Below are 11,104 nucleotides of genomic sequence, written 5' to 3'. Positions count from 1 at the left end.
TATTTGGGGTCTGGGCTGGTTGACAAGTGGGGATGGATCACAGGTTGGACTTGATGGTCTTGAAGGTCTTTTCCAAGCTCAACAGTTGTGTGATTCTGTGAAAAGCTTCCCCTCAGAGTGCAGTAATCCCACAGACCATGGTTACGGGATGCAGGGCAGACCCTTGGGAAGAGGAAAGGATGGAAACCTTTCCAGTGTAGATGACCATGCACTAGAATGGATTGTCCAGAGAAGAATGTGAAGTCTCCCTCACGACAGACATTCCAGAACCCTCTGGACACAGCCCCACGCCATGGGCTCCGGGGTGTCCGAGAAGGCAGGCTGGACCACATCACCGGCAGTGCTCCTTTCCAGCTCGATTCTGCGATTGTGTCTGCTCGCAGGCTGGACTCGAGAATCCCGCAGGCGATTCTGTGGAAAGGGCTCCCCCGCAAAAGCGACAATCCCACAGGGACGGACCCTGAGGAAGGGAACGCGACATCCCCGCAGGGAGTAACTCCGGGGAAAGGAACGCGACATCCCCGCCGGGACTGTCCCTCAGAAGGGAAGGCGACATCCCCGCAGGGAGTAACTCTGGGGAAGGGAACGCGACACCCCCGCCGGGACTGTCCCTCAGAAGGGAACGCGACACTCCCGCACCGCCGCCCCCAGAGCTCTGAGGGGCGGCTCTGAGGGCGGGCGGCTCCTCCGCGCGGGGACAAAATGGCGGCGGCGGGCGGCGCGGGCAGCCGCGCGGGGGCGCTGCGGGGCCGGGCAGCGCTGACAGCGGGCCGGGCTGAGGGCGGCGGGCCCGGCCCCGCTCCCTCCCCGCCCGCGCCGCCTTCCCCGCCCGCCCGCCCGCCGGCACAGCGCGGGACGGAGGAGCGGCGGCCCCGCGGTGGATGCGGGAGCAGCGCCGGCTCAGGAATGCAGCAGCCGGGCGGCGCGGACGGGAGCCTCCCGCTGCTGCTGCCGCTGCTGCTGCTGCTGCGAGCGGGGAGCCGCGCCGAGCCCGGGGACGCTACGCAAGGTAAGGGGGACGGGGCGGGCGGCGGTCCCGGCCGGGATGAGGGAGAGAGTGGCCGGGCCGGCACCGAGGGGACCCCCGCTGCCCCCGCGCCGCTTCCCGTTAACAAGCTCGGGGTTTTATGCTCGGTCTGTGTTTAATTGCTTCGTAAAAAGCTCTTTCCAAGTGTTGGGGCCGGTGAGCGTTCCCAGCGTAAGCATTGCCAGGCGGTCCCGCTTTGCGGTCCGTGATTGATGGTGCCCGAGGTGTGTTATCGCGCTGGGGACTTGGCCCTTAGAGTCGCTCTCAGGGCGTGTTTCGCCATCTCACCCCCCTTGTACCCCTCAAAAATGTTCATTTATTTGCAACCGAAAGAAAGCGCCTCCGTTTTGCTTTTAGCGAGTGATGTTTATCCCGCGATCCTTCTGCTCTATCAGGGTTCTGACTCCGGCCTTTTTGCGAGGGATTTATGTGTAAAACATAGCGAAGCCCGGGCATAAAGGGACCTTGGAGCTGGGATAGCTGGAATTGGAAAAAGACTGATTCCTTCAGGCCAAGTCAGTAAAAAGTGAGCAGTGTTTCTGGACGCCTGCATGAGAATTTCACTGAGAGTTGGATGTACGTGAGCTCCGGCTCCTCCAAAGTGGTTTGTGGTGGGTACTTCAATCCCAACCCACCTCGGAGAAGTGCTGCTTGATAACAAGCCTGCATTTAATATTTAAAGAGGTGAAAAGAAGTGAACGCTAAAGAGAGAAAGTTGATGAAAAAAGCCAAAATTTAACCCGAATTGTAAACACTGTGGGGTAACTGCCTTTAAAAATGTGCTCGTAGCTAACAGATAAAACTCTCCTGTCGTATCCCCGAGCCTGGGTTTGTGCCGCTGTCCCTAAGGATGCTGTTCCCGGCACTGTGTGAGGGAGTGATCTCTTGGAATGACTTCCCCATGTCCCGGGAGTCTCGTGGTGCACATTCAATGGCTGGATGAGTTCTTGCTTGGGGTCGGAATTCTTCATGACATCTCAATGGGAAAATTTTCAAAAGTTGTTTTCTAGTGTCTCCAGGGATTGCTGTCTGTGCTTAACAAATAGCTGTATTTTTTAAAGGGGCAAAAAAGGCTATTTCACCCCTGGTGTTTCAGATAGTTTCAAAGCTTTAGGGCAATGCAAGTTTTTCTTTCTTTCTTTCTTTTTTTTAATGTTTCGAAGAGCCTGGAAGGGAAAAATAAAACCCCATTAACATAAAGCAACTAATCACATTGGGTCTGAAATGGACCATTTCTTATTTTCTGTGCATTCTGCTGGGAAGTACCTATCAAAGAATGAATTCACCTTTATGTGACTGTATTAATATTGTCATTATTAGTCAATATATATTAATGTAGTCATTACAGCACAGGTCATGTAGTACAAGTTATATCAAGAAGGGTTTCAGCTCAGTATAAGAAAGTGGTTTTTTATAGTGAGAACAATAATTCACTGGAATTACCACCCCAGGGATGTGGTGGAATCCTCCTGGCTGGAGGTTTCCAAGAGGAGTCTGGATAATCCCAGCCAGGCTCCCTTTCCCACAAAAGGCTGGACCAGGTGATCCTTCCAGTTCCCTTCCAGCCTGGACTGTGATCTGTGATTATGTACAGTTACTCTCCACAGTGAAGTATTTCCTGTATTTTGAATAATATCTTTGGCAAATGCTCACTGTGTGGATTCATGGGCAGATCAAGTGATTTATTTATTTTTTAGAGATAGACATCTATCACATGTTCAACCACATACGAGGTTTTGTGGAAGAATAAGGGAACCTGAACATCCAACACCAATTAAAAAAACCAAACAAAGAAAAAGCCTGTTCTAAAAAGTTTTACAGGTTTCTTTAAGGTGACTGTAGTGATTGGGTAAATAGAATTTGCTGTATCAGAAACCCAGCCCAGACGGAATCTTCAGTCCCTACCCTTTAACCTTGACAAGTTTAGAAGGAGAATGTGGACCACTGTCTCCTGCTGCTGCCTCTTTGTCCATGACCTTTCCTTGCAGGGAGCAAAACAACCCCAAAAGCTTTGTCCTGCCTGTAGGGTGCTCACGGGCTGGCCCGAGCGTTCCAAAGCAAAGCATAAACTTAATGTCAATTTAAGGAACAGCACCTCTCCAGCTTGGATGTTTTCTGCAGCATGTGGCTCTGCATATTCCCAGTTCAGCTCGATTATTGTTCTTCCAGATCGTGGAACTTTGTGAGGAGTCGCAATGAAAGAAGTGTGAGTAACAGAAAAACATTTTAAAAGCTTGGAGTAAACCCACAGGTCTCCAGGTTGTGTTTTAGATTGTAGGGGTGCTGCTGATTTCCTTGAAAGTTGTGAGATAAAGTTCCACAGCTCTTGATTAGTCCCTGTGGTTAATTGTTTCATCCCTGGGTCACAGGCTGCTCCTTCAGCCACTATCCAGGAATGAGTTTAAAAACAAACAAAAAGCTTTTGTTGCCTTAAGCCTCTAAGAGGATGAGGGTAGATGTCACTATTTGAGGTTGTAGCCTTGTATTTCTTGACAAAAGTGGCTTGAAGTAGCAGCAAATTATCTTCAGGACATCGTTTCTTTGTTTCCATAATTAACTTCTGCTGAAACTGCTGTGTTAATTACGTCCTCGCCCGGGATTTAAAGTGTTGCAAATGAGAGTTAGGCAGGGGAGTATTTTAAAGCTTGTGTATGGATTTAAGTAGGCAAAGAGAGGGGGGTAAAAAAGAGTTTCCCTGAGGTGTGACACTGGATCCTGCTCTTTAGAAACAGATGTAGAAATCCAGCAGTCTGCTGGGACTCCAAAGAGCACCTCAGAGTTGAAAACTCTTTTAAAAAATCTCTAACTAAATGCAGCTGCTTTACACACAGCGATTGTCTTGCAAGCCAGAAGCATGTAGAAAGTTAACTCAGACAAAAGAAAAAGTGTAAACCTTTCCTTCCCCAAGCTCTGGAAACAAAAACCAAAAAACCCTCAGTCATCCTCAACTGCAAATTCGATGTTGCTGTGTGAAACGTTGTCTCTCCAGAAGCAGGACTTGCTTGTCCCAGATGTTTTCTGCTGCCTGGGTGTGCTCTCACCTTGGGTGGGTGTCCCGGAGCTGGGCGCTGCTGCTGCCAGGGGAAATCGCTGCTGGCACAGCTGGAGAGTCTCACACCGGCCTGGCAGAGGTGGAGCTGTCACACTCCTCACCCAGCCTGCATTTTGACACACTCCCCCGTATCGAGGTATTTAAACGAGTAGCAAATCCAGTTATTTTGCTGTTAAGTTGCTGTCTTTGATCCAGGTTCCTGTTTTTAAAAATTTGCAAACCCCGTGCTGTGTCTTGAAATCAGCTCCCTAAAGCTGAGCTCAAAGAAATTCTGGGTTTGCCCCAGCCCCAAACAAAGTGACTTTGCAGGGCTTTTCTTGTTTCTTTTTCATTGTAATCAAGGAGATATTGAAAGTCAACGAATCTGCACATGTATAAATGGAACAGCAGTGAAATGAGTAAATGAGAGGAGTTGTCAGTGATTCTTTGTAAATAACAAAATGCTGGTGTTAGCTGAGGATGTTTCTGTGGGGGTGGTGATTGCAGTTTTACATCCTTTATGATGAAGTGCTTTAAAATTCCTGAAATTCTACATTTGGTGTAAAGTTTCATTTGGTCAGGTGCTGCAGAGGAAGTTACAGTTTTTTGGTTATGTTTTTTTTTGTTTTCCTATCTGTTTACAAGCAGAGTCACTGCTGTCCTTGCCAGGAGTGTGGCATGTGGGAGGCTTGGACATGTTTAATGTCATTTAATTGGGCTGGAACGACAGGATAACCGGGGGGGCTACACTGTGAAGTTTGCCAAAGGGGAAAAACTGAATAATTTCAGCTTAAATATATATCACTAGTGTGTGATGTGATGATAAAGCTCTAAATATTACTATTATTTAATAGTAAAGTTCTTTGAAGTCCGCCAGGGAACATAATGCAAAAGAAAAGAGCTTGCCTATATCTGGACTCTAATGCAGTGCAATATTGAAAATGGTGCTCTGCCAAAGTCAGGCAGCTTGGGGAAAAGAAGTAGCTTGAGAAAGGAACCCTTTAGTGAGGAAAGCAATAACCTCAGCCTGCTTCCATGCCAGCATCCCGGCGTGAGGAAGATTGCTTTGCAGGATCTCCTCCTGAAGTGGAGACACTGCAGTGCCACTGTTTCCAAGTAAATCTGCAGGGCAGTAGATGAAAGGAGCTGCTTGTGGAAAGAATCCCATGGTTTGTGTTGGTGGGATGGACGCAGATTTGGAGGATGATTGTCAGGTAGGATTCCTGAGAAAATGGTGCAGAGTGGTCACCAAGAGGAGCAGAAGGCACAGCAGTGCCATGGAGAGGGACTGGCAGGGATAAATGGGCTGTGGGGCCAGGGCTGTGTGTGCAGAGCTGCCCTTTCTCTGCTGGTTCCCAACAAGTCACTCCATGGAGCTCACACCCAGGGCAGGAGCAGGAGGAAGCTCAGGTCAAGGCTGCTTTGCTGCTTCCCTGAGTTCTGTGGGGTTTTTGGGCTTAATCTACTAACAGACCCCTCTGGAGAGCTGAGTGGGGTCTGGTTGATCAGAGAGGGTAAAGGACAGCACAGAATGGCCCTGCAGGACATGTCCTGGACCATGGTGTTGGTGGGAGCTGGCTGCTGTGTCCCTGTTGGCTGGAATGTGCCAATTTGGGGGTGCTGGTCCAGGCCTGGCTTAACCCACCCTGGCTTAACCCTGCTGAGATTTTCTGATCTCTCAGCTCCTGTTACCAGTGACTCTGGGAAATGGCTGAGGCTGAGTCAGGGGAGGTTTGGGCTGGGTATCAGGAAAAAGGCTCTTCCCCCAGAGGGTGTTTAGGCACCACACAGGCTCCTCAGGGAATGGGCACAGCCCCAAGGCTGCCAGAGTTGCAGGAGCCTTTGGACAATGCTCTCAGGGACAGGGTGGGATTGTTGGGGTGTCTGTGCAGAGCCAGCACTTGGACTGGATGAACCTTTGGGGTCCCTTCCAGCTCAGGATTCTGTGATTCTATGATGTCACATTGGAGACAGGAATCCTGGGTGTATTTATTTTTGCCCTGAGAATGCTGAAGGCAAAGAAAATCTGTCTGCTTTTTGTGTGTGTCAAGGAAAGCTAAAAAAAAAGCAAACAAACAAGGCAAGTCCCTGTGTGTTCAGGCAGCCACTGTCCCCAAGAGATGGAGCAGAAGTGCTGAGAACTTTGTGCAGATGTTCCATGGTCTCTCTAAGCCCTGCTGATGCTCTGGGCTGTGCAGAGATGTGCTTTCACTCACTCACAGATATTTGGGACTAGCTTTAAGTTAGGACTTTGCCATCCCAATGTGCTCTGGGAAAGTTTCATAACTGGGTGAGTTCTTGAGAAAGGTTCCTGCAGGCTCTGGGGGAAGCCTGCATTTTATTAAAAGCTTTCTTTCAAGCTGCTCAGGTCATATGCTGAAACTGATACGGCACAAGGGCTTCCTGTGACCTTCTGCTCCTTCCCTCCCAGGGCTGTCCCCCTGTCCTGTTCCCAGATGCCCTGTCTGTCTGCAGCACAGCCCTGAACATCTGCTCCAGGCAGATCCAGGAAGGAGCTGGAGTGGTGGAGTTGGGAGCTGGAGCAGCAGCAGGCCATGGGAAATGGAGAGATCAGAGATAAGCCAGGGAAAAATGCTTTGTAACCTCCTCACACATTGCCTCCAGAGACTGGGAATGGAGCAGGGGATGCTTTTCCTACCCTGGGAACTTGAGGCTGGCTCTGGAAGGATGTGCACTTCCACAGTCACAGTGTGAACACTCCTCTGCAAAGCTGCTCTGGTGGCCCAATCCCTCCTGAAGATGCTAAGCTGAGCTTTAAAGGATGGAGGGTGTAAATGTAGTGAGCTGCCTGAGGCTGTCCATGCTGTGGCTGGTCCATATAGAACACCATGGCTACTCCTGCAGAGCAGGAACATGTGCTGGACAAGGAGGGATGGGGATCTGGGTGGCCTGAATTTCAAAATTCTTGAGGGCCTTTAGCTCTTACCATGTTGATATAGAACATTTAAGGTGTAGAGGGGGTTTGTTCTCTCTCTGAATTCAGCTTCAGTCATTCTGTCCTCAAAGATGAGTGTGACTGTGAGCACACAGAGGTCTCTAGAAGACACAAGCTTGGTCAGACAATAATAAAATAAAATCAGTGTTAGAACTAAGACTAGACCTGCTTTTCCTCAAGTGAGGTCCTCTTTGCAAAACCTCTGCCAACCTTTCTCCTCATGGAGAGGAATGATCCTCCTTGTACAGGAATATCTCCTGTGGCACCTCTGTGGAGTAAATGTGTATCTGAGCCCTGTGCAGTCTGCACTGGATTTACAACAGCTCTTGCCTCTCCCAGTTTTCCCTGTAAGGGGCAGTTATCATGGGTGAGCATCTCTTCTCCAAAATTAACTTGGCTTCCAATGAAAGGAAGTGTCTTTCTAATTGTTTTGTTTACTCTGAAGTACTTGATGTGCTGTATAAGTAACAAGCGTTCTGCGTGTTTTCATTTTCAATTCTTTTTTGTATATGTTAATTATTCATTCCACATGTTTGGATTTTTCTTTATAAAACACATTATCTCTCTGTGAATTTAATGAAAATCTGTAGCACGATGGAGACATCTCTTTTTCTGCAGAACGTGCTGAGTGGAGAGAGCACCACGTTGAGCTCTGCTTTCAGTGAGTTTCACCTACAGTGACAAGAGGTCATTTAATTCCCAGCTGATTGTCAGGAAGATGGATTTATATCATTAAATGCTTTCAGGAGGCCAGGGAAGAGCTCGTGGTGGACCTTTGCTTCTGCCTGCTGGCATCTCTGAGGCTGAAACACTTCATGCTCACCAGAGGATGTTTCTAACTGAGGGCCCCTGACTTTTACATTCACTTTTCTTGGCAGCCTGACAGAGCCCAAGTCTGGCAACCTTTGTAAGTGAGATGCAACAAGCCTCGCTTATTTCAGCTATTGCTCTGTCACTGTGTTTTTAATTTACTGTAATTCAATAACTGACACAATGCTGGAGTAAATAAATGGGCTGTGAACATTCTCATAGACCTTGGGCGTCCAGCTCAGGGCAAGATTTAGCTTTTAATTAACACTGTCCATGAGATTTATTGTTAAAATTGCATCCTTTTAAATAAGTCAATCTGAAGTTGATTAAGAGATGAATAATTGAAACCTGCTGTGGGATAACAGAATGCATTCTAGTGGATGCAGCAGTGGAACACCATTGGAGCTCCAGACCCCTTTTCTCCCAAGTTTTGGGTCTTTCCCATAAGCTGGATATTGTCATTATCTTTTCTGTGCAGGATTTGTTGTTCTCTGTTGAAAAAAAGGTGTTCTTCAATATATTAAGAATAGCAGTATTTTACCAGTATATAAACTGCATTCTTAGTACAGCAAAGAGCTTTAGGAAGGCCTTGGGACACCCTGGTAAAAACCCTTACAGGGTTTTTGCTCCTTTCACTCCCCTCTGCTGCACAAATTCTCCAAAAAAGAGGCCCAGGCAAGGGAAGAAGCTGTAAAGGCATCCTCTCACTGTAGGGGAATCTTATTAGCGAAATTATATTTCATCAGGGATTAAAAGAAAATACTGACCTGATTTTCTTGTGTTGTACAGGGAGAGATGGTATCTGATCTGCCCTTTTCCTTTGGAGAGCCTGTTTGTAGGATGTGATTTATGTTCTTGCATTCTCTGTTTGTGATTGATCTTTTTTTAAATCCTAATGAGTATTTCTGACCCCTAAGCAGCAGTAAAATGTTCACAAACTTCAGAGTATTTTATGTGCAAACTTAGACAATTTTCTCCTAAAATCTGTTGTCTCTTACTTTTCCCAGCAGCAAATATGGTCCTGATATGAGGAGCTGTGTGACCAACCCCTCTCATTTCAGGCTGAAAACCTCCAGGGAGTGTCAATATCAATATTTTGTTGGTTGAGCTGTTCAGGGTGAGACAAATTAGGTTGGGCATTGAGTGAACTGGCCATTCCTTCCTTCCTGAACTGGTTTCACTGGGGAGCCACATTTGGCACTGATCACACTTGTGGCTCTGCTTTCAACATTTCTGTAGGTCCTAATGGTCCTGGGGAAGTTTTTTGATCTGTCTTGAAAACTTCAAAAGTTGAGAGTTGGAACTGGGGGAAAGAGAAAAAGGTGGTCTCAGTGTTGATAGCAGGGACAGTGAAATTTCTGGGAATTCATGCAATGAAGGAGAGACCACCTGCAAAGTGACAGCTTCTCCTTGCCATGAGGCCTTTGGTAACAATATCTTGTGGTGGAAGTGACTCCTGTAAGCAGGGCACCTTTACAGGGATTTTTGGGAATGTGAACATTTAAGGTTGCTCTGCTGAGTTCATGGGTGTGTTCACTTCCCTCATCCAAGAGAGAAGAACTCAGTCCTGTTCAGTTCTCTCATCCAAGGTCATTCTGAAGGCTCTGGGCTTGGAGCTCTGAGGCACTGGGTGAATTTTTTGGTCTCTTATATTTATTGTGGAGTACCTCTGGTAGAGCCAACTTTAAAAATCCGTGGTTAGCTCTAAGAACAATCCCCTTTTCCAGTTTTGACAGAATGCAGCAGCAAAGTCTCAACTGGAGTTTTCTCTGTCAGTAAATGAGTGAAGCTGTGGCCTCAGGCACCACAGCCCATCCAGCAGGGTCACAGCAGGGACAGCAATGCTGGCACTGCCTCTGCTTTGGGAAAATCAGAGTTCAGGCTCCTGCACAGGTCTGTACATCAGGTGTTGTTTATTTTGTTGTCAGCTCTACAGAAATCCCCTGCCCAAACCCTGTAATTGTCGGATGTTCTGTTATCCTATTCCTGCTGCCAGTTATTATCTCCTGAGATTATCAAGGGTAACTTCACCTGGACTAATTGTAATAACTGACAAGGCCTGAGGGCAAGAATTCTGTCTCAGCAGTGCAAGGAGGGATTAGGTGTGTGTATATTCCATGTAATTTGCTGAGAGGTGTCTATGTACAGATCTGTCAGGAGAACTGTAAAATCATTTGAAATGTTGCAAGGGATGGATGTCTGGTGAGGGGAGGCTCAACTTTCTTCAGCTTTTGTTGCATTATCCCACTGAAGTGAATTTTATAGGCTTTTTTCTGCCCTTCCTGTATAAGCTGGTGTCAGGCTCCTTGAGAAGGCACTTATGTTCTTGAAGGATTATTGTGCTAATTTAGCTTTCATTTCATCAGGTATCAAGGCTTGATTTTATCCTGCTGTTTGTTGCTCTGTTCTTACTGGGAATTACTGACACCAGAGATGTTGGGGATTACACTGAGCATGACTGAGGTGCAGCAGGGAAATAGCTTTTGATCTCTACTTGCTTTGCCATCTTAAAGATCCTCCAGGATCCTAAAGACCTTGGTTATGGCTGAGTCACTCAGCAGTGCTGATTAAGACAGTCAATCTGAGCAGCAGAGCCTGACAGATTTTCTGCCAGGATCCTTTAGAAGATGCATGTAATGAATCTTTTAGGAACTTTAGTGGGCAGTTGCTTTCAGCCAGCTGAAATATTTCCTGTGTAAAGGAAGACAGAGTTTCCACGTGAAAGTCACGATGTGCCCACCCCTGGTGTGGGATATTATTGCCTTAAAAGAGCTCCAAAGAATGAACTCAGTCCTGCTAATGATGGTACTTGTCACCAGTACACAGACAAAGTACACTGAACATTTATTTTCATCTATTTTCCTTATTTTTAGACTGAAATCTACTTTTTTTTTTCCCCTTAGAAAATACTTTTGCTGCTTTGTTTCCAGACACACTTCAAACGTAGAGTGTCCTGGAATACTTTTTCCTGGAAAACAAAGAAGTGCAGTTCCTCTCATGGATTTTGTTAGACTCAAAGTACACGTGGTGCTTAGAGAAAAGGGAGAAATGTTCTGTACTGCTACAACTCCTGAGTGTTCCCAGCATCTCTGGTATCCAAATGGACCATCCTAAACTGGGATGGTGTTTGTCCTGTGGGTTTTTGCCCACTGGGATGGTTTTTGTCCTGTGGGTTTTTTTGTCCTGTGGGTTTTTGCCCACTGGGATGGTTTTTGTCCTGTGGGTTTTTGCCCACTGGGATGGTTTTTCTCCTTTGGGTTTTTGTCCTGTGGGTTTTTGC

The 11,104-nt window shown here is 47.1% G+C and overlaps 1 protein-coding gene across 1 annotated transcript in view; it reads left to right on the top strand.

The window, feature by feature from the left end:
* The first annotated feature begins 852 nt into the window (after positions 1 to 852).
* ROR1 (receptor tyrosine kinase like orphan receptor 1) overlaps positions 853 to 11,104 on the top strand; it is a 154,672-nt gene continuing 144,420 nt past the window's right edge. The window contains exon 1 of the mRNA XM_059853614.1: positions 853 to 1,009. Coding sequence (XP_059709597.1) covers positions 907 to 1,009 — 103 coding nt within the window. The 5' untranslated portion in view covers positions 853 to 906. The remainder of the gene's footprint in view (positions 1,010 to 11,104) is intronic.

The sequence above is a fragment of the Haemorhous mexicanus genome, chromosome 9 (assembly GCF_027477595.1).
Source record: "Haemorhous mexicanus isolate bHaeMex1 chromosome 9, bHaeMex1.pri, whole genome shotgun sequence".
NCBI classification, from domain to species: Eukaryota; Metazoa; Chordata; class Aves; order Passeriformes; family Fringillidae; genus Haemorhous; species Haemorhous mexicanus.
Note: the sequence above shows the minus strand (reverse complement) of the source record. Positions and strands in the feature narration are given on the sequence as shown.